Consider the following 24,242-nt stretch of genomic DNA (forward strand, 5'->3'; position numbering starts at 1 on the left):
CATAACTCATCGCCAAACATTGAGGAAATCCATTCTGGCGTTTCCTCAATGTTGTCTGTGCATCCCCATGCTACGTGAGACATGGAGGCTTGCCCCAGCTTCTGGACTCTCTAATGAATAAGCCTTCACCAAGGGGCCCAGCATTTATACATGGAGGTCCTCTCTTCAGTGAAGGCTGTTCTAAGGTTACAATGGAATTCTATATCATCTTTTTAGTATGCTTACTTTTGGCATATAGAGAGCCACTTTCCATATGAACTCTCATTGACCTCCAGCAAGTGGGTTAAAATAAACCTAATCTCTAAAAACCTTTGCAACTCAGTAGACAGCAACACTGGGAAATACACGCCCACATATTTTTGGGCTGAACACCGTGGTATAAATGAAGAACAGTTTGGTGGTTACTAGAGGGGGAAGGAGAGGTGATGGGGTAACAGTAAAGGGGGCTAAATATATGGTGACAGAAGATGATTTAACTTTGGGTAGTGGGCATACAATATGATATATGGATCATGTATCATAGAAATATACACTTGAAACTATATTATCTTATTAACCAGTCACCCCAATAAATTTAATAAAAAATTATAGTCAGAAATTTTTTTTCTTTAAAAAAACATTATTTCTACAGAAACTGGTAAGCCTAGGAAAATTCAGTATTTTATAAGTAAGCTTTACTAAGGTTTTAGGCCAGTTTCTACATTTTGGTTGCAAGTATAATAAATAATATTATAGTAAAAAACAATGAACTTTCTAAATTAGTAAGAACTTTGCTTCTAATCATTGACTTTAGTTTAGCCCGCTTAAAATAGTTTTTTTTTTAAGTTGGAATAAATAAGAACTTATGTATCATCTATATATATAAAAGCCAAGCAACCAGAACAACAGAACAACCAGAACAACTGGAAGGACTGCTCACTATGATGTGCATTGCGGCAGCCAACTGGCCTAATCAGGGCCCCGATTGGCACTCCCATCCAATTGGGGGCAGGAGCGGCCTGCCAATCTCCTGTGGCTGCTCCCCATAGCTGGCCTGGCCCTTGATTGCCCCACACTGGGGCAGGCTGGCCAGATCCCACTCATGAATGAATTCGTGCATCAGCCTATAGTTATAAAATAAAATTGTCCTAAAGTTTTAAATGAATGTTTTTCAATGCAACTTATAGTTTTCAATAGCAGGAAAGACTTTACACAGGACTATTGCCATTAAGGGGTCAATACTATTGCAATACCTTGAGAGATCAAGGTCAACTCCAAATACAGCAAGGACAAGTTAGGTTTTATAGCCAGCCAATGAGAAGAGTGAGAGGGTTAGGAATGAAAAATTACTAAGAGGAGACATCAGGGGTAGGAGGATTCTTGCCAAACTAGCCTAATAGAGTTCTTACTAAAGGCTGGCCAAGGGTTCTTAGACATGGAGGGTAAGGGGGATAAGGAACTTGATCAGATATTGAAGGTGATCAGATATCAAGGGTGAGGAGTCCCTCTAAACTGACAGCAGGATTCTTGCTAGAGGCTGGCCAGGCAAGGGCAGACACAGAAGGCCAAGGTAAAGGCCTCATAAAGAACAGGGAAAACTAAAAATTGGTTATAGGTAGAATCTTTGTCAATTTCTACGATACCAAACATTTTAGTTATTGAACTTCAAAAACAAGCCTGACATCAAGAGGATGAGGGATTTGTGGGTTTGTAAAGACGGCCCATGTAATTCTGAACACGTGCCTCTATTGATGATCCTTTGAGGGCATCACCTAGCAAAACCTCCCTCTCCAATCAACAGTAAAAAACTCAAAGGTCACAGCTTCTTCAGAATGAGGGCCATCTGGTCAGCCATCTCTTGACACTGATCACAGCATGATGTCACTTTACTTAGAATGACGGCTCTTTTACTCTGAAAATGGAACGGCATAAAATAGCCCCAACTTCCAGAGGAAGCAGCAAGGAGGAAATTCACCACAAATAAAGACTCTGCGAATGGTTCTGGTAATAAGTTAACACTAATTGTTTTGGTAATTACAGCTTAGAGTTGCTGTAAGTGAGGGCTTTGAGGCATTTAGAATAGCATTGTGCCATTTCCCCACTGACCAGACCAAATAAAGACATAAGCATTCATTAAGCAAAACGTCCACATTTTCAGGGGCATAAGCCTATTACAATACAAGCAGTCATTATTTGGAAAGTAACATGATAGCCAAGGAAAGCATTGTTACTATAATTGAGTCTTTATTTTTGACTGTATTGCATCCATGCAGCTATGGCAACAGTGGGCCCAGATAAATGAGTGAGAGAAAGGATTCCTTTACATTAAGACTGTATGCTATTGAATTTTAATTTCCTTTAGGAATGGACTAACATCAGATTAGTGGGGTCTCCCCCACCAAGACAAAGTCAACACTGTTGTAGAGCAGCATTGGACCTGTACAAATAAAGAATTCAAATTTTAAGTTATATTTTCCAGAAAATCCTGTCAACGTTTTCCTTTTCAAGAACCAACATTCAGTTTTCTGCACATGAGCAGACATTTCATAGAATCCCTTTCTTCCTCCTACCTGAATATAACCAGACCGCCAATGAATTCACTCGATGAAAACGTCTGCTCTGGGTTGTCCAATGCAGCAACCACTAACCACATGTGGCTACTGAGCACCTGGGCCGTGGCCAGTCTGAGCTGAGATGTGCTGTAAGTGCAAATCTCACACTGCGCTTCAAAGACTCAGCACTCAAAAAATCTCATAGTAATGTTATTTTGATTACACATTGAAATAATAGTATTTTGGACATACTGAATTAAAAAACATATTACACAAATTTTGTTCATGTTTATTTTTACCTGTTACATGGGGCTGCTAGAAAATTTTGAATCACATACGTGGCTCCCGTGAGTTTTATGGTTTAGAGCTGCATTAGCCAATTCTTTGGGAAAGGCTGTTTTTCCTAGCCAGCTGAGCAGAATGAGTATTTCACACCTCAGAAACAGCACACCAGCAGAATCACAGACTGACCTTACCAGGGCCCATCTGCTCAGAGACTGATATAACTCTGTTATATAAGACTTTGACTGTACATAAAAAGAGAATGGCCTTCATTTTTCATGATATATGGCTTGCATTTCAGAAGTAATACCAACCGCAATAGTAAAAGCCCTGCCAATAAACAACAGAAATTTCATGACCACAAATGTTCAAATCCAAGAAATACAGAAAAACCACTTTTGCCCTTTCTTGTGCCCTATGTCCCTGCCATTGAAAACCACCAAAACAGCATTAATTTGAGGTTATCGGGGCCTGGTGACATTAAGTACACCATTATGAAATTTTACAACTCTAAACGACACCAAACTCTCAACTACATATCTGACATTGACTCTAGTTGTTGCAAAGGGCAAAGTATGAACTTCAGAGATTACTGCTGACAGTTGGGCAGTCAAAACGCTAAATCCATACTATATATATATATTTTACTTACAGTATAAGGAAATTATCTTATTGGTTCTAAGTGCATTCATTTAGATGTAAGTGGGTCTACATCTAGTTATATCTAGAAATAACAACAGCAATAACTAAAAAATAATGATTTTTTAAAAAGAAGAGAGATCCTGTTTAGGAAATGACAAATTTGCTGTGGAAATGAACACTTTACAATGATACGTGGCAAGACAGCAATCAGAGCACAGAGTTTGAGTGGGCAATCCTCCTACAAAGAACTCAACAATTGGGAAATGGAGAGAGAAAATGTGGGTTATTTTCAAGTCAACTGGAGATCAAAACTAGCAAATGCCTTTCAAGTTCACAGCCTCTGATGCATAAGAAGTCATTTCCACATTTAAACTTTCCTTTTTTCCTGCGGCGCCTTTGCCCAGATAAACAGGCAGCAGACAGAAACCCACTGAATGAGTAGGTGGCAGCAAGAATATCACACTGACGGAGAGTCTGCCGAAGCTGCAGACAGCCTTGGCTGGAGAAAAACACCATCCCCATGACATTTTGTCTCCACAAATATCAAGGCTGAAACGACATATTCCCAGCCAGATATTCCTCCTTAAAAGAGGAAAAACATAGGTTCTGATGAAATATGAATAGGTAAAAGTTAAAAATTGATGGAAAACTCATTTCCCCCCATTTTTTAATGGTTGGGGTGGATTCGGGGTGGGGGTCAAGGTGGGGGTGGGGGTGTGGAGAATGAAAGTCAAGTAGCCTTAGTCTTGAAATAGTTCGTCTGATACATACAACCTATTCCTGTTAGAAATCAAAATCAAAACTAGACTGGAAGCCTAAAGGGCAGTAGTGCCTGTGTGAGTACAGATAGCAAAAGTGGCTTCTTTTTGAATGTTCTAAGTGAGCTGCTTTGAATTACTGAAGGCACGATCATGCACGTCCATGGCTGTGAAATCTAACACAGCAGCCCCATGTGCCACAGCACCAAAGAGACCCTCAAGGGCAGCGCATGGAATGAGAATCACCATGCTGTGCTACACATAATAAAAATGAACAGTCAGACCTAGCCTGTTTGGTTCAGTGGATAGAGCATCAACCTGAAGACTGAAGGATCCCAGATTTGATTCCAGTCAATGGCACGTACATCCGTTGCAGGCTCTATCCTTGGCCCTGGTGTGAATGTAGGAGGCAACCAATCTCTCTCTTTCTTTTTCTCTCTCTCTCTCCCTCCCTTTCACTCTCTCTAAAAAGAAATGGGAAAATATCCTTGGGTGAGAATCATTTCCAAATAATGCCAGCTAATAAACTCAATGACACATTCTGCAGGTGTGAGGGCATTTAGCGGGCTGATGTGGGTGACTTCCAACACTCCTGGTTCCTAGTGTGTTGTAAAAGGGTCCCTGGCTCTCAAGGATGAGGTCCCAAGTCCAAAGTCCCTGCTAAATTACCAGAGTTACAGCCCACGAAGCTGGCCCTGGATATTTCCCCTCTCTGCCTGGCCCAGATGAGTGCGGCCTGCCAGAGCTCACCTCTGGGCCCCAGGATCCTGGTCACACACCCTGGAAGAAGAGCAATGTCACTTTATCAACTCGGGAAAATGACTTTGAAGAGCAAATGTGATAAGGAAAATTATCACACTGTTCACCTGCAAGGGCTCCCAGAATTGTGCTTTTATCTTTTCTTTCGTTGATGCTATACTCAAAAGATTATAGCACTCATACCAGTGACATCAAGTGATTTAACCACTATGATTAAAATATTAATTGCAGATCCAATGTAAGGGACCTGATTTTTCAAGGAATATCTAAACTCTGCACAATGGAAAACACCGAGAGACCTAGAGGTGAAAAGCATAAGACTATTATGTGTTAGGAATGGACAGATCAAACAGGCAGCCTAATTTTCTCATGTTTTTATAAATCCAAAACATGGCAGCATAGAAACGAAATCAAGTATCTGAGCCAAATATTCAAAAGTAGGTGCCATCCTCACTTGGTTGCCTTGCTGAGACGTTTTAAGAGGCAGAGGAGGCCACAGACAACTGGGCAAACACCCAACTGTCCCCTGTTTTGGCCGAAAGTGTTTACGTAGAGACGCCGGCACACAGAAATTCTAATTACTCAGCTATTCTACGGCCTAACAAAACCCTTTGTACCATTCCACATCTGCTGCTGCCTTCTGACATCTGCGTAAATTTCCACTTTTCAGAGATGTTACAGACATATCTTAGTTCCTGACATCTCTGGAATTGATCAAGATTGCAATGAACTGACTCATTTTAACTGGCCATGTAGATTCCCTTAAGAAACTAAGTGCCTAATTCAAAGATCAGTCTTAAATTGTACTCTTATCTTTTCTCTCTTTGATGCTGTGCTCAAAAGAGTATAGCACTCATACCAGTGACATCAGGTTATTTAACCCCTGTGATTAAAATATAAATGGCAGATCCAATGCAAGGGACCTAACTGATTTTTCAAGGAATATCTAAATAGATATCAGAGGTTAAGACATTAAAGCTCCCTTTTTCAGACTAGTACAATGCATGCATGGTTAACCTGATAATAAACAGCATGCTTAAGCAAATAAACTAAAGTAAACCAAAGGATAAGGTACACACCAATGTGTGTTTTTCCATGGGCATGTGTATTAGGTTGTCTTGCCAAGCTACCCAGCTCATAACAAATTAATGGGTGCTGCTGTATCAGGTAGAATGTACTCCCCATATTGGATTAAGTCTCTTCTACTGTACTCCTGGATTTGACTCCCTAAGCAGAAAACAGAGTTGACGACAATAAACTTGCTGTCTACCAGCTTTATCAGGTTATAGATTAAAGAGATAGAGGAAAACACAAATTGGCAGCTTGGCTGCTAATCCTGTTTATGATTCAACAATTCACTGTTTTTTTTTTGTTGTTGTTTTTGTTTTTTTTTTTCCTATTTGGATTAATGGCTTCTCTGTGATTCAGTTTCTTCATCCATTCTGGTACCTATCTCATAAGAGATGTGGTGAGGAGTAAATAAATTAACTTTTATTAAGCATGGAAAGTTCTTATTATTTTGTTATATAGTAAGTCTTCCACTGATGTTAGCTTTTTAGTTTATTCAGAAATGATAATGTCACTGACTTCCTTCTGCATGAACATTAGAAGTTGAGGGTTGTGTGCCAGATAAAGGGAGTAGATTTTTCCAATCATTCTTAAAATGAAACTGAAAAATTATTATGCTTCATAGTGAAACCGTAAGCCAGTCAAAGTCCTCATTTTGCTCCAGGTTTACTCCTGGTCTGACCAACTTCCACGTTCTTCTCTGCTTCCTGGGCATGTAGCTAAACTACATTTCCCACATTCCTCTGCAGTTAGATAGGGCCATGTGATCCATCCTGGCCAATGGGATGTGAGAGAAGTAATGAACTGTAATAAAGTCAAAGGAATGTGGACGATGTGGGAATGTGGGAGGTCTGGCCCCTAAAAAATCCTCACTCAGCAAACAAACCTTATCTTCCCTCACTTGCCAATTGGATACTGAAAATCAGCAAAGAAACTCAAGAGGCAGAGCTATTACATACAAGGCACTGGGATTCCTAGATGTCCACATGGAACAGGGCCATCTCACTGACACGGGCTATGGCAGAACAAGAAAGAAACTTTTATTATGCTAAGTAACTGAGATGTCAGCACTGTTCACAGACCCTAATCCAGGCTTTCTCCTTCCCTCAGGCATGACTCTCACCTATTGTAATAACAATAACAGCTAATCCTTTCACCTTGAGCCAGTTTAAATGCTTGACATATATTAGCTCTTTTAATTCTCTCAACAATCCTGGGAGCCAGGTGGTTTTTTGTTTTTGTTATTGTTGTTTGTTTGTTTCAGATAAGGAAAGTGAAATACAAAGAGTTTAATCATTTATCTAAGGTACACAGCCAAGGCAAGTTGATATGCTCAGGTGCAAACAGTCTAGCTATAGAGTTGGTGTTCTCAATCACTCATCTATATTGCCTTTTAAATATAAAGGTACACATACTACCCACATGATTACTCAGTCCAGGAAGGGCTGAGAAGATGGTCAATAAAAGTTCCCTTTCATAGCATTTCTCACTTTCTCTGTTAGGCAGGCATCTCATCACTCCTTTGGCTTCCCAGGTTTCTAACTAAGGATCCAATCTGGGCACAATCCATAAATTCTCTGACCTTTGTTTCATCTCTCCTTATATCAAAACTGCTCTGGCCTATGACCTATGACCTATTTTTCTTGCGATTCTACTTGCAGAGAGCTTATAATTCAGCAATTTGATAGTTATGTCAAGGTTCTCCTCTAAGATTATTATTATTTTTTTTAATTTCAACAGAGATTTAGGAGGAGCCTTCAAGAGACAATGCCGTCATCTGAAATGGTTAATCGGACAGTTTCCAATGTTTCCAGGTAGATGTAGGGGTTATATTTGTTTGGATAAAAAGGAATATTTGGCACACTGCTGATCATTCCATGTGCGAACTGTTATATCATAGGATGAAAACATATTGACTACGGACAAATTGCGAAACACATCCCCTTGTTTCTAAGCTGTTGTTGAATACCCTACTTTAAGCACTACCATCTATTTTATGTTATTTAGAAAAAGGGACCATGGTAATCTCACCACATAATCAGCCATTAAGCTGCCCATGACAGCTCAGTTTGGATTCCATCCAAGGATAGCTTCTATCATCAAAAACAAGCTTGTGCCCAGCTGGGGAGGCTCAGAGGTTGAGTGTCAATCTATGAACCAGAAGGTCACCAATTTGATTCCTAGTCAGGGCACATACCTGGGTTTTGGGCTCGATCCCCAGGGACAACCAATCAGTAATTCTCTCTCATCTTTGATGTCTCTATCTCTCTCTTCCTCTCCCTTTCTCTCTGAAATCAATATACATTATATATATAAACACAAGCTTGTGTTTAATTCAGTTCCCTGAGCCCCCATCCTGGGAAAAAACTATTAGTAATAATATATGCCCTTCAGTTAGGATGTCATTATATGAAAATTTTACTTTAAAAAATATTTCATGGCCTAGCCTCTAGCCATGCTATTAGAATATTATCAGTTTATCAAGATAAGGCACATTTCCTTTCACTATATCCAAATCAGAGCTGAAAGAACCAGCCCGAGTCCAGTGCAGCTATCTTTAAGGCCTGAATTACTCAAGGGAATTCCTTATGGGTCAATTATTCAAAGAAGCAATTTCAAAGCATGGACCTTTTGCTACCATTTTAGTTAACTGATGACCCTTGTGGTCCATTATAATGAAGAGAAAAAAATAGAATCCGGAAGAACCTAAACATCAGGCTCTGTTCTAAGCACCCCACGTGTTTTCTCTAGTCTAACGTTCACTACTACCCTATGAAATACGTTTTACCATCATTTGTTTACCAGCCTTTTACAGAGGAGGAAGCAGGCTGGGAGAAGGTGATGTGACGGAGATCACACCATTAGTAAGTGGCAAGGCCAGTACTTGCAATCAGGTCCATTGGTCAGTATACTATACCGGGTATGACCAGAAACACTGATTTTAATACACAGATGCTGAGCTCCCTCTGTTCTCCTTCTGCAATCTGGCTGGTGAGACTTCTAGAAATAACCGGATCACATAATCATAAGCCAAACATACTATAACGTTTGAATTCTGCTTCTTCCGGAAAAATGTCAAGTTCTACAAATAATACAGGCTCCTCTCTGAGAAGTGTCAAATCCCTGCTTTATAAATAAACTACCAAATGCTTAGGAAGAACGCTTTTGGGCAAGTGGCTCGTTCTCATGCATCAAATCAATGGGAATGCCTGACAGGATGGAGAATTTGCTGCCAGGCTCGTGCGGCCTAACCATTACACATCATGTGTCTTGAGAATCAGTCTTTGAGGAAACCGTCCCACAAAAGTCAAACCAAATAAAGTGTTGTTGCACATTTCCTGAGTTTTAGAAAGGGAACTGTGACAAATATAAGCATCCTCGCAATCTAGAAATACATGAATAAGTTTTGTGTCTTCATCAAAACTCATGAATTTTCTCTCAACTAAATAGATTCAGCCTGGAAAACATCATCCTACCCTTTAAAATAACCCCTCCCAATAGTTGTACCAGGCTGTGTAAGTCAGGGAATTATTAACGCTCAGTTGCTGACTCTGGTTTTGGCGTTTTGGGAGCATGGGGTAAAGTCACCCACCTGCTCCTTATCTGGAAGATGGCTGGAGGGAAGATTTAATGTCAGAAAACTACAGTGTTTCAAGTTGAAAAGCACCTTGTAAATAACACACTAAAACCACCATGGCAGATCGAATATAGACTTAAGGATACCTACTCGGCGGCATGCTCTTTAAAATGGGTCTGGCCAGCCCTGGCCAGTTTTGCTCAGTGGCTAGAGTGCCAGTCCTCGGATTAAAGGGTCTCAGTTTTGATTCCTGGTCAAAGGCACATATCTTGCTTTCAGGCTTAATCCTGGCCCAATCAAGGTACGTGTAGGAGGTAACCAATCGATGTGTCTCTCTCACATTGGTCTCTCTCTCTCCTCAATCTCTCTCTCTCCTCCCTCCCTTCCACTCTCTCTAAAAATCAATGGAAAAATATCCTCGAATGAGGATTTTTTAAAAAAAGGCTCTGGCCAATAAAAGTGTTAAAAAAAAAAAAATCCTTCTTGTGTGTCTGAGGCTGCCCTCCAAAACCTTAGAATCCTTGTGTCTGGGCTCAGTGGGCAAACATGTTTTCTGAACACAGTGGCATGTTCCTGTGGCTGGCCCCTAACACTGGGATGCCTGGTTCTCGTTACACACTTACACAGGCTGTGGTAAGTGAAGGTGAGGACAACATGAATAAGAAATGGAGGTACTATGCTAAGTGAAGAGGCCAAGTCAAAAACACTGGGGGCTGCGGGGAAAGGCAGTGGTCAAGATGTCCCCTCATGGGCCAGAGTATTTAAATGTGGTGGTTGGGAGTAGGAGTGGGAATGTACCTGTGTGCAAATGCGTGTGTGTAAGTGGGGAGAGGGGAGGGGGACACACGTGTGTGTGCACCTTTAAGAAAAAAAGCAATATTGCTAATTTAGAAGAAAAATTTGGACACAACTAAAAGGTTACAACAGCAAATGCAAACGCATCAGTGAAGAGCAGTTAAGAGTTCAAGGTTGTAGGTCTGTTTCCCCAAACTGCCTCCCCACTGACCTCCTTCACATGCACTGCCCAGGAAAAGAGCCCTGGGCAGACCCACTGGTAAAGCACTGAAGTTCACTCACTGTCACCCCACATCCAGGTGCCTGGCATTTAGTAGGCCAGCGAGGAGGGACCATGGGAGGGCTCCAGGGTGTGTTCTGCCCATCTCTCTCAGTTCTGATCTGCCAAACCTCAGCAGCAAGCTAACCTACCGGTCGGAGCATCTACCCCCTGGTGGTCAGTGCAAGTCATAGCAAGTGTTGAGCAGCCTTAGCATATTACGCTTTGACTGGTTGAACAACCGACTGGTAGACTGACACTTAGCATGTTAGGCTTTTATTACATAGAATTATTACTACTAATTTCAGTACAGGCAATCACGCTCAAAGAGCACAGGGAGAAATGGACACCATTAGGGGGGAAGCCCATATATTTACTAGAGCATTTCTTGAGATTCTTAAAAACATGTAAAGACAATTGTGTGGTCATGGGCAGGGCACCTAATGTCTCTGTACTGTTGTTTCCTCACTTGGAGAAAGAGGATCATAACAGTAGGGTTACTTGGCAGGTTAATGAGTTAATATATATAAAGAGCAGTCCAGGCTAAGTGACTGTTAGAACCATCATAAGAACAAAGAAAAGCACTTTTCTCAACTCAAATACTCAGCCAACGTCAGAAAGAAAGCTTATGGATATCAATTATATTAATGAATCAAACTCCCGATACTAATACAATTAATTTCTGTGGTGCTATTTATATATATGAATAATTTGGATTTGGACAGAGCTTATAAAATATCGGAGTGCTTCCACGCTTATTGTTTATTCTGAGACTAAGAGAGACTAATGTTGCTAAAGAGATGAATGGGTGCCTCTGGTTAATCATTAGAATAATTTGTCTTTGGGAGAGTGTGGCTCGTTGTAAAAGGAAACCTTAGGAACACCTAACAGCCTGTGCCCCGCGCCGTACATGTTGAAATGCTTATCAAGTCCAGCACTACTGACCCTGAAAACCAATTTTACAACCACTCCATTCATCCTTCCGGGAGTGTGGTGTGTTGGTGATAAGCAGCAGCTCGGATCCCACGTTCTGCCCTAACCACCAGCTCACCCCGCTTACCATCAGTTTACGGTGAGCCCTCAGGAGATCCACAGACACCCATACAGCGTTCACTGTGACCTTTTGGCGTGTGACATTCTGGCAGCTGCTCCTGCTGGCTGCGAATCACTTTTCCTGTTTGTCTTTCTGCTTAACCACTCAACCCTCTTTGTCTTCTGACAGAATCACACTCCGGGGCATCCCTCTCCATCTTTAGAAAACCACATGCATCTTTCACTCGGAGCCATGCTCTTCCTACCTGCAAGCCTCGAGCCAGAAGGCTCGCCTGGCCTGTGGGAGGGACCGCTGCCTGCCTGAGGTGACGGGAGAGGAGACAGGAGGGGAGACAGAAGGGGAGAAACCCCAACAACGGGTCCCCAAGGGAGGAGCTGTTTGCTTAACTCCAACAGGATTATCTTATTTGGCAGATGACACTTTGCACACTTTCTGACTGAGGGAAGTTTAGAAACGTTATTTTTCCGATAAGTCACTTACTGCACAGAACAAAGCACTGTGCGGTGTGAATTTTTCTGCCAGGGTATACAAACCGCAGGTGTGCGCAGGCAAACCCCAGCCAAATCTCTCCTGGCCCCGAAGGGAACGTTGGCCTCGAAAGGGAATCATTATCCAGGTGAAGGTAAAGAGCACCCCAGGCCTGGGCCCTGGGGACTCGGGTGTTTGTAAACAGTCTGAGGATCTCTTTGAACAACCACCCAAATGAAAAACTGTGCATAAAAGTCTCAGCAAAGATCCTTAAAGTGATTTTGACTTAATCTATCCTTCATTTTTAGCACATTGAGCCTAGTGCCATCCCTGAAGTTTAACAGAGGGGCGCGGTCTAGAGAATAAAGCATGAGATGTATGTGTGAGTTGCCATAGTGACCATGGCACTCATTTTTCACTTCCTAAATTAGGTTTAAACCTAAGTGTTGAATTAGAAAAGATACAGACTTACTTTTTATTCTTGGAAAAGGGAAGATTATGTTATTTAATTTTAATCTTTAATATAGAGAGTATTGTACACAGGTTAAAAATGCTAACATAAGTTACTAGTAAATTAAAACCTTGTAAGTTGAAGACACACACACACACACACACACACACACACACACACACACGGTTTTGACATACCTCTCAGAACACAACATATGGGTGTATTCTGTCAAGGGTAAGTGTCTAGACTGAATTCTTAGAGTTTTATCAGTTAAGAACAAAACCCCCCTTTCCCCCCCCTCCCATCTTAAGTATATAAAAGAGCCTTTGTTTGATTTTATTTTCAAGGCTGGCTAGATTTTTATCAGTCTCCAAACTCATATTACTTTTAGCCTGAAATCAAGATTAGAAAATGCCAAGTCCTGGATTTTCCTTTTCCTGGAAGAAACTGCAACAATGGACAACAGAATGAAAGTCCTAATGCATTCACTTGTTAGTGTTTGAGCTTCATGTTCTAACTATGCACCACAAATAAGACACTTCATGCATGTTGCGGGTGTCTGTAGGACCCAGGGTTTAGATGGGACACACACCATTAGAAGTAGAATCTCAGTCTTGACTATCAAACACCATGTAGCCAACTGCAGGTTGAACCAGAGAAAATGGTCCATACCTGACCTTTCTGTGAGCTAGCGTAACAAATGTCCCTGCTGCCTAGCTGGTGTGGCTCAGTGAATGAGCGCCCATCTATGAACCAGGAAGTCACAGTTCAATTCCCTGTTGGGCACACACCCGGGTTTCGGGTTGTATCTCTAGTAGTGAGTGTGCAGGAGGCAGCTGATCGATGATTCTTATCATTGATGTTTCTATCTCTCTCTCATCAATACAAATATATTAAAAAACAAACAAATATCCATGCTGGCTTTGTCCATATCATTTATTTACACCCTCTACGAATGTCACAGAAACCATTAGAGAATGAGCTAGAATATAATGAGAAGTTATTTTTTTATAATATATTTGTTGATTTTTTTGATTTTTAGAGAGGGAGGGAGGAAGGAAGGAAGAGCGAGAGAGAGAGAGAGAGAGAGAGAGAGAGAGAGAGAGAGAGATTGATGTTAGAGAGAAACATTGATCAGTTGCCTCTTGCATGTGCCTTGACAGGAGATCGAACTATGGAAAGTTCTTAAATGCAAGTTCTTACAGGGCAAGAGCCATATAAGCGATGGGTGGTAATACTTTGCTTTCATCCTGACCACACAGCCTGTGGACAGATTTGCTCATAGAGACTCCAACAATCTTTTTTTTTTTTTTTTTTAAATATATTTTATTGATTTTGTACAGAGAGGAAGGGAGAGAGATAGAGAGCTAGAAACATCGATGAGAGAGAGTCATCGATCAGCTGCCTCTTGCACATCCCCTACTGGGGATATGCCCGCAGCCAAGGTACATGCCCTTGACTGGAATCGAACCTGGGTCCCTCAGTCCCCAAGCCGACGCTCTATCCATTGAGCCAAACCGGTCTCGGCAAGACTCCAACAATCTTTCATTCTCAGCAAGTGGAGCATTTGGCCAGAGCACGGAATTCCCCCAATTTTTCTTATAACACTTCATTTCTTCCTCTTTCTGTATCTGAGATAAGATTCAAAGATTTCTAGGAAGTAACATTATATTATTCCAGCATGATCCATCATTTTCCATTTTGTCCTAGACCAGAACCCATTTAAAAAATTGTTTCTGCTACAGTTTTCTACTAAGTTGGTGACTGTGAAACAGCTAGCTGGTGTGTTCCGTTTAGTGGTGATCTCCCCTAAGGATGGGGTGTGGCTTCTCACTGGCTCATCGCCTGCCAATCATCTCTTTACCTGCTGGGTATGGAGATAGTTTCATGGAGGAGTGAACCACACATAAAGCTCAGCTCACTGGCAGATCTGAAGGCCAAGGACAGAGACAGGCTGTGAGCAAACAACATGTCCAGAGACTGGCCTGGGAGGCCCACGCCAGTTCAGCAACTCTAAGGAGTCCTGGTTCAGACTTGGGTTGTGTGATTTGGCCCATAGCATGCCTATTGGTTCAACCCCTACTAGGGCCTTAGCAACCAGCTATGCCTCACTTTGCATAAGACATGGAGGAACTGAAATGAATGGGTCATCCAAGCCTGCAGAGTATCAAAGCCCCTAGTGCTCCCAGGTGGTGTGGCTCAGAGGTTGAGTGTCAACCCATGAATCAGGAGGTCATGGTTCGATTCCCAGTCAGGGCACCTGCCCAGCTGCGGGCTTGATCCCCAGAGTGGTGCATGCAGGAGGCAGCCAATCAATGATCCTCTCTCATCAGGGATGCTTCTTTCTCTCTCTCGCCCTCTCCCTTCCTCTCTGAAATAAATAATAATAATAATAATAATAACAAAAACAATAATAATAATTAAAAAAAAACCACCTTTAGTATGACAAATACGAAGTGTGTCCTCCATTCACCAAGTGCCCATGAGCCATGAATGACCAATCATTTCACCACCTCATGGTGATTTACTTCCCCTTCTTCTGCACCTAGGGCAGAATGTCCTGGACACACAGGGCAGAGCACATAAAGAAGCTTAGACAGAACACCTGTGCTGGGCACGCTCTGTTCCCATTGTGGTTCCACTGTGGGACAGGAAAGAAGAGTTCTTGGCTGCAGACCAGACAACTTCCTCAGCTGGGCTGCGGGAGCTGTCTCCCCTCTGCCTCAGGCCTTAGTGCCCCCAAATTTAGCTATGACATAAAGTCTTTTTTTAAATTAATTAATTAATTAATTAATTATTTAAGATTCACCAAGGTTGGCAGTCTTGGGACAATTCTGATGTTTTGTTTCTCTCCTAAAGTCCATCTTTCTCTACACAATAAGCCACCAGGCCTGCTTATTTCCCAAAAACACAATTACCTTCTCCTTGCCAACTTTCCCTGACCTCACTTTTGGCCTAAGCCGCAGGCGTCTTCAAACTACGGCCTGCGGGCCACATGCGGCCCGCAGAGGAGTCTGATCCGGCCCGCCAGGTTTTTTGGGCAGTGAGCGCAGCCGAGGTGTTACAGTAGGAATTAGTAGTTCATATAGTCCGGCCCTCCAGCTCTCTGAGGGACCGTGATCTGGCCCCCACTTTAAAAAGTTTGAGGACCCCTGGAGGTGTTTCTAGCTACATGCACTATTTTAGTGCATCCTCCAAACTCCTGGGCTCCTGGCTCATAAGCAGCAGTTACACTTTCATGTAGAGGAGGCTCTTTAACCTCAAAGATACCAGTGCTGTTTCTTTCTCACCCGCGGCCTTCCAGCTCATCTGACTCGCTCTCATTCTGCTCAGCCTTCATTGTGGCTATTTCCATTTTGTTAGGGGGCCATAGCTACAGCTCACATCTGGAGGACAGCGGAGGTCAAGGTTACTTTTTTTTTCTTTCTGGTTTCAGTTGCAAGCGGGAGCTTGGCCACGTGCCTCCCTCAGGTGGCGGTGTGAAGAGGACCCCTTTCCCCAGCTGCCACATTTGGCCTCAAGGGCGCACAAGAAGACCCTGCAGATCCGGGATGTGCTGGTTAGCACCCCTCACACCTTAAGGATTTTTCATGTGTCTGAGTTTGAGAGTTATTTCTGTATTTTGTGCATATCTCCCGCCCCCTCCCTCGCCCCCCCCCTACTTTTCTGTGTATAACACACTCTTTGTTTGCATCCAGGATTCCAGTACTTCTAGAACAGTTTTCCAGTAGCCCTGGAAACATCAGGTGGCTATCATTTTTCTACTTAAAAACATTTCCCTCAGGCAGAGAAACTGCTTTCCAATCCATCGCACTGTCACTTCTTCCTGCTCCCCTATTCCTGTGTCTGGAAGCATGGGAGGGGGAAAAGCCTTTCTGTACAACGGAACTTTCAGAGGAGACCTGAACCACACATCTGATCACTTAACATCCAGATGAATGGTGCTGACAGAAGCATGCTTTCCAGTAACCCCGCCATTTCATTATTTTGGCAAACAAAACAAAACAAAACAAAACAAAACACACAACACACCAACAAGCATCATGTTACCTGTTTACCTAATGAGTGACTATGGTGAGAGCCTAGTTTGGGTGGAAACGAGCCAAGTTGTCCTTCCACCCCCTCCCTCCTGCCCCCTGTTCTATACCTGAGACAACCCTCCTGAGGTTAAGGCTTCACTGTCGGCAGAACACATGGTGGCTTTTGTTTGTTTTTTAACTTTTCTGATTTCATTAATAAGATACAAGAAGGCAACATAAAGTGATCAAAATGGGGTGTGTGTGTTTAGGGGTGTGTGTGTGTGTGTGTGTGTGTGTGTGTGTGTTTAGGGGTGTGTGTGTGTGTTTAGGGGTGTGTGTCCAGAAGGAGCTACTTTGGAAGAGTGTCTCATATGATGTCAGTGCCTCCTGCTCTTGTCATATAGTGCCACATATTCACAGGGTCTTCCGAACCCCTATACAAAGACTTGGCTTGGCAGTGACTTGAGAGAAGGTCCCCCTGGGCCCAGGCCTAGGAGAAACCACACAAAGGTGCCAGCATTCCCCGAGGATTCCAACCCCCCGAGGGAGCCAGCAGAGTCCAGAGTGACTCTCCCCACACTGGGCTCTGTGGGGCGGCTTTAACATCCTACAACACTGGGCCATGACCATGGGTGCAAGAAGACCCAGGGTACGACTGACTAGCGATGAGCTGAAAGTAGTGGGTTAATCACCCTGGCACTACAAACTGTGGCCACAGAAAATCCCTATGCAGGCTTTCCACCAGAAATTCTAGTGAAACTCTTTATTTTGACACAGTTAAATCCTAATTTTGTGAGTATTGTTTGGTAAATCAGGCTTAAAAGACCACCTCAAAGTGCCAGGAAGCGATTATAATTATAAAAGTTTCAGGACTGCTATCAAACTAAAATTACTACTTTCAGGGGTCAAGAAGGCCACCTCACGGCTCTTCTTTAGTTTCTACATGGAGCGGCAGGAAAACAGCCATCTTTACAATGCATTTACAAACGTCAGGTGTGACAGAGTTTGGACTATGACAAGTGGACAAATGTATTTAATAATCACTTGTAAGTGCTTTTTTAGTCATTCAGCTTTTCAGGTGGTTTCTTTTAAAAAAAAATCATTTTATAAGTGGGCAATGAGAGTTCAAGAGTAAATTACAAAACCACAGATACGCACCTTCCGATGGTTCTGGGCTGTTTCTATCGGGACTAGTTAAGGTCACTCCACACCACTCATTGAAGAGAGAGGGCACCCTTAAGTGGTTAAGTGCAAGGCTAAGGCAGAATGCACCGCCGAGAATGAATCTCAAATCAGGTGCTTTTCAAACCGGAGCTTTGCAGGTTGTCTTGTCAGATGAAGGGCTTTTCATCACAAGCAGTGCCCTGCTCCTGAGGAGAGCAAGGGGGCCAGTGAACCACTAAAAGCTCAGTGGGCAAGAGCAAAATCTTTCTTGTATTATTTTCAACCATATTGGGGGGTGGGGGGAGACGAAGAGGTAAATGGCACCTCAAAATGAATGATTATGTGGCCAGTAGAGAAAACTGAGGTCATCAAGGGGGGAATAAGTGCTATTCACAATTTTTGAAACAAAATCGACTTTGCTGCCAGGTGGGATGGTTCAGTGGTTGAGCCTTAACCTATGAACCAGGAGATGGCGATTCATTCCCCATCAGGGCACATGCCTAGGTCACGGGCTTGGTCCCCAGTTGGGGGGCGTGCAGGAGGCAGCTGATGGATGATTCTCTCATCATTGGTGTCTCTCTCTCTCTCCCTCTCCCTTCCTCTCTGAAATCAATAAAAAAAAATATTTACAAGTATAAAATAAAATAAAACAATAAAATTGACTTTGCTGTGGAGGCTGCCACCACTGTGCTCTGAATACCTGCTGTTAGAAGGACGCTCTGACTGGAGGGGGAAGGAAGGGAGTCTGCCTAGCCAGGTAGCTCAGTTGGTTAGAATGACGTCCTAATACACCAAGGTTGCAGGTTCAATCCCCGGTCAGGGCACATACAAGTATCAACCATTGAATACATCAATAATTGGAACAATAAATCTCTCTCTCTCTCTCTCTCTCTCTCTCTCTCTCTCTCTCTCTCTCAACAATAAATGAAAAATTTAAAAAAGGGAGGAAGTCTGCAATCCTTCGGGACATGCAGGCAAAAGAGAAGCAGCAAGTTCACAGCGCGGCTAAGTGAAAAAAGGGTCGTAATCAAGAAGGATGGCGTGGCCAGGTCGCCTCTGTATTCCCGGGAGCCACCTATGCACAGGGCAAGCCTTTCATTTCTGCTGTGCTTCGATCCATACCTGCCTGGGGCCAACCAGCTGAGGGACAACCCGGTGCTCAGGCTGCCAAGACACATGTAAGGGCCCATGTGTTTTGTGCTTGTAGATATGGATCCAGTCTTCCTGACAACCTTAGGAGAAAGAGTTCCACACACTCAGTGTGGGGAGCACATGCTTCCAGATAACCCATGCTCACCATGAAACCAATGGAAACGACAGTGGAGAAGTCAGTAAGGGTTTTTAATTTGTTCTTTAAAATGTTACACTCTGTTTTATGAAAAAGCAATCTTAGAGTGTCATTTTGCACTTTTCTGTGATAACGCAGTAGCCATTATTAAGAAGAAAATGCTATTTATTATGAAGATTAGTTAAATTATAAATTATTTTTAAAAAGAAAAAAAAGTGATTTATCTTCCTCCATTCTCCCCCTCATCCTACCCTCCCAGCCTTCCAAAAAATAAAAATTAAAAAAATTAAAAAGCAAACAAACAAGTAAACAATACCTCAAAGAGAAGATAACAAAACAAAAATGTTTTTATGCCTAGAAACTGTCCATTCCTGTAACAATAACAACAGTACACGAATAAAAAGGTTACTTCTAGACTCTGACATGTAGAAATAATAATATGTAGACTAAGGGAGCCTAGAGTTGCCAAAAGATTAATTGTACTGTACTCCCATCCAGTTTGGGCTGCAGGCTTTACTTTCAAAGCTCTCCTATCAGCTTTTTGGCAAGTGCATGTTTTGCTGGCTAATGTTTTTACTTTTTTTCTTTCTAAAATGAAACACCATCCTTTTTTTCTTTTCTTTTTTTTAAAGCTGGCTTATTTGAAACAACCTATAATACTTTACATCATGCTCAGGGAAATACCCCTTACAGAAAACTACAGAAAATTATCAAAGTGTTTCCAAGGTCATGTAGTTAATGATTTAATAACCTAAAAAGTGAAATTGCTGCAAGCAAGTACCTGTCCTGGTTCAGAGGAAGAAAGATATGGCCCTAGTTATCCAAACAGTGTTGTGTTTTGAAAACATATATAACTCCTACTTCCATCTTTTTCCTTTAGGCTTTGCATCTCCACCTCTGTTGCTAAGAAGCTGGCATATACTACCGCTAGAGAGCAGATTTCTTCTTTATAAACGTTGGAAGGCAGGTTAAGTCCCCAGTGCAGTTAAATATATATAATTTTTTAGAGAGAGGACGGGAGAGGGATAGAGAGCTAGAAACATTGATGAGAGAGAAACATTGACCAGCTGCCTCTTGCACCCCCCTCTCCCACCAGGATGTGCCTGCAACCGAGGTTACATGCCCCTGACCGGAATCGAACCTGGGACCCTTCAGTCTGCAGGCAAACGCTCTATCCACTGAGCCAAACCGGTTTTGGCCCCAGTGCACTTTTGCTTCTCTCATTTGGACTTTGGGCGGGAAAGCATTCTAGTTCTACTTTGGACCATAGTCTCTCCCTTTGTATAATGATAAGTGAGGTGACAAATTCAGAACCCACACAGCAAAGGAATCTCCCCTCTTAGAATGTTAACATGTTAAGCACCCAGTCACCAGTGACTGGCACTATACTTTCTGTCCGGAAGGCAAAACAGGCTGGACGCTTAATGTGTTAAACATATAGACATAGTCCATAATGTATTACAGGTTATTTTGCTATAAATTTAATAGATGGTGATAGTGGTGGAGAAGACTTAATGGCAATATTGCTGGCCATGAGATTACTTATTAGTTATTCTATGTTTGGATTCCATGCTGTGATGTGTCATATAACATTGCCATTATGATCACATATTAATATGCATATTAAAAGCTTTTTGGTTTGGCCACAGCCCACTCTGACGATCAAAAGTGCTAACATAATAATCACTCTTCTCATTCAAATTGCTCTGCATCTGGTCTATTCAGTCTAATTCTTAGCCATGGCTGTGCTGGATGGTCCCTCTCCCTGGATGGAGATATAATATATGCATGTCAATCAGACCAGACTGTCATCCTTATGATTCTGCTTCCATGGTCACTGGGCTATGTACCCCTGAGGAGAAGCTGGTCTCCTCTGTGGACTCAGGGCTGAGGGCTGGGAGTGTGGGCAGGGGGCTCCAGCATCCATCTCACCTGCCCTCCCATCCCCTCCTTCTCACCAGGCAGTAATGGCACACAAATCACCCAGACTTTCCTTCCCTGAGGTGAAATCACCTCCTGCAAAAGGCATGGTTCTACATGTTTCCTTTCACGAGGAAAGGATTCCCACCCAAACTCAGGAATAGCCCAGCCAATGTGGCTCAGTGGCTAAGCGTACACTTATGAATCCGATGGTTGATTCCCGCTCAGGGCACATGCCTGAGTTATGGGCGAGATCCGCAGTAGGAAGTATGCAGAAGGCAGCTGATCAACGATTCTCTCTCATCATTGACGTTTCTCTCCCCCTCTCTCTCTCTCTCTCTCTCTCTCTCTCTCTCTCTCTCTCTCTCTCTCTCTCTCCCTTTTTCTCTCTCCCTCCGTCCCTCCCTCCCTATCTGAAATCAATAAAAAAAAAATGTTTTTAAAAGATTGTTTTTCAGGGTAGTCAGTGCCACTGGTATCTACATGACAACTGGTAGACAAACCCAAGTACCAAGTCCATGTCACTAGCAATGCCCTCCCTGACAGGGTTCCAGACTCAACGTGGCAGTGAAGGAGGCCATTCTGTTCGCACGTTAACACATGGACATCCTCCTGCTGCACCCCTGAGCTAAGTGCATGCACGGGAAGTGTGCATAGGAGGAAATCCAATAAATTCTGTTGTCCCCTCGTTTAGAGGGACAGATGTGCCTCAGCTGAGAGAAGAGGGAACACCTGCTCCAACCTTGAGCAAGCTGCATTTGTCATGTCGCTTCTATGTTCAGGCATTTAGTCACTTCATTTATTTATTTCATTCCAGCACCTTCTCTGGTTCCTCCTCTATGCAGAGTGCTGCAGGGAAGGAACCAGCAGGCAGGCTCAAGGAGGAGCCCCACACCAGCCCACCCTCGGGGGTCCGTGGGGAGATGAGGAGACAGATGTGCCGGTGGATGGACCTCGGAGATGGGAGGATGGCAGTAGCCCTGGCGCCTCCCAGTAGGTGGAATGAATGTGACTCTCTCAGCCTCTTCTGGAGCCGCTGCCATGAAAAGGCAAGAAACTCATCACCATAGACATGCAGGCTATCTAATCTGAACTTAATGAATGCTTGGAAGGAAAAAGAAATCTTTAAAACAAAGACACCTGATTTATGAAAAGGTGCTGAAAAGCAAAGAAAGCTGTAATGTCTGCCAGGAGGTTCAGCCAATTAAGGCCCAGAGAGCCTCACGGAGTATGTTTTTTAACCTGATGATTAGATTTTAAGAAAGTCATACTCTAGGGAGGGCGAAATGGGTACAGGGGGTCAAAACAGAAGGAAATTAGATTTCAAATGGTGAGCAAGCAGCAGAGTACACAGAGGTAGAATTAAAATCTCGTACACCTGAAAATTATATGTTATTAACCAGTTTACACCAATACATTTTAAAATATATTTTTTTATTGATTTCAGAGAGGAAGGGAAAGAAAGAGAGAGATAGAAACATCAATGATGTGGGAGAATTATTGATCAGCCGCCTCCTGCATGCCCCACACTGGGGATCAAGCCTGCAACCTGGGCATGTGGCCTTTCCCCAGGAATTGAACCTTCACCTCCTGGTTCATAGGTCGACACTCCACCATAAGCGACACCAGCTGGGCAATACATTTAATTTAAAGATAAAAATAAATAAGAAAGGAAGAAAGCAATACTTGCAGCCTAGATAAGGAGAAGGAACTTTGGGCACTCATGTTAGTTCTGAGGAGGGCAGGGTGGGGCCGGGTGAAACGTGGCCCAGCGGTTTTGCGAAGGCAGAGCTGTATGTCATGAATATTTAAGGAATTAGGGAGCTGCATGTATAGGTCAGAATTCAGGAGCCTGGGGCGGAACCTGCAGGTGCTGTTGCACACTGCCAGGCCTGTGCTGTGACCTCCTGCCCCTCCCTTCCCTGCCTCACACCCCAGTGCTGACAGGAGCACCCATCCTCCTCACTGTGGCAGAGCAGGCCCTCAAACAGGGGCCAGGAGGAGGTCGGGACTCAGAAGCACCCTGAGAAGGGTCAGCTGTCCACGGGCTGTGGCCCTTCGGCTCAAGCACAATCGTGGGCTCTCAGCGGCTCTGGGCCTGGCCGCCTCTCTGCTCTCCGGGTCAGTTTTCTGTAACTCCACGACTGGACTCGTGCTCCTCTGCCCTCCGGGGGGACCCCTGCCGTCCCGCTAGGACGCACCTTCCAGGATGCGGGAGGGAAATGGAGTTCTCCTAGCAGGAGGGCCAGGGCGCTGGAGGGCCAGTGGGCTCCCCAATCCTCGTCCTCTTCAGGTGAGGCTGGGGGTGGCCTGCCCCTGCTCCCAGGCAGGGCCCATGCGCTGTGGAAGCTCTATTACATGTAATGAGAATATATGCACCAACTATAAAGTGCTCTACAGATGAGAAGGGTGCACCAGGCAAGAGAAGGGCAATGTCCCTCTTGTTGCATCCCAAATAAGACCACCCACTTCTGCTCAAGTAAACAGAGAAAAAAAAAAAAGGGCTTAAGCATTTGTTTTCCTGACTCTCAATCTAAGGCATCTGTATTACACTGGTTGATTCTAAAATAAAGAATATGTGAATGTAAGCATATGTGTTTGAATATAATGTATATGAGCAGAGGTATTTCTTTTACAATATGGATGTGGTCTAATTACAGAAGATTTTGATCTTCCTTGTAGCTAGGATCCTTCCCAGTAACTGCTGCTTTTTCCAGATGTCCTTGGAATGGAGACACAAGTAAGCCTCAGTCTGTAACTGCAGGTAGGCGTTTTTAAATTTCACTCTCACTAGAAAACATAACAATAATACATTTAAAAATAGAACTTGAATGCCACTGAAGGACTGATTAGGGAACAGGAAATGGGACATGGAAGTGGCAGGGCCCTTGGAAATGAACTGGGCGTGCAAGACACGGCTGGGGAACAAGAAATGACAGGCGGGAAGCAGGGACTTTAAATCCAGGTAGATACTGATTATGACAAGTGTTTCCCTAACCGTAAAGAAATGGGTCATTTTCCGTGTGAAACATTTAACACTGCCTTCCAGGCTGCACAGCAGACAGCTCACCAGCAGCAAGTTTCGGACTGTGGCAAGTCACAGGCAAAGGGCTGACCCCACATAGCTTCCTCCACCCCGGGCTCACCACCAGCCGGCCCTGCTGCCAGGGTCAGTGGGAAGCAGGATCTTGTAGCAGCCCACAGGGC

At 43.4% G+C, this 24,242-nt stretch overlaps 1 protein-coding gene across 3 annotated transcripts in view; it reads right to left on the reverse strand.

Annotated features, from left to right (window-relative positions):
* The window catches only part of ANKH (ANKH inorganic pyrophosphate transport regulator), a 112,382-nt gene that overhangs the window by 72,045 nt on the left and 16,095 nt on the right, over positions 1-24,242 (reverse strand). The window contains exon 1 of one of the 3 annotated variants that reach the window (XM_036409003.2): positions 8,829-8,849. The exons of the other annotated variants lie outside the window; for them this stretch is intronic. Within the exon in view, the coding sequence (XP_036264896.1) occupies positions 8,829-8,834 (6 nt within the window). The 5' untranslated portion in view covers positions 8,835-8,849. Of the gene's footprint in view, positions 1-8,828; positions 8,850-24,242 lie in introns of those variants that run through there. 3 annotated transcript variants of the gene reach the window in all.

This window comes from Pipistrellus kuhlii, unplaced genomic scaffold (assembly GCF_014108245.1).
Source record: "Pipistrellus kuhlii isolate mPipKuh1 unplaced genomic scaffold, mPipKuh1.p scaffold_m20_p_4, whole genome shotgun sequence".
In the NCBI taxonomy this organism is placed as follows: domain Eukaryota; kingdom Metazoa; phylum Chordata; class Mammalia; order Chiroptera; family Vespertilionidae; genus Pipistrellus; species Pipistrellus kuhlii.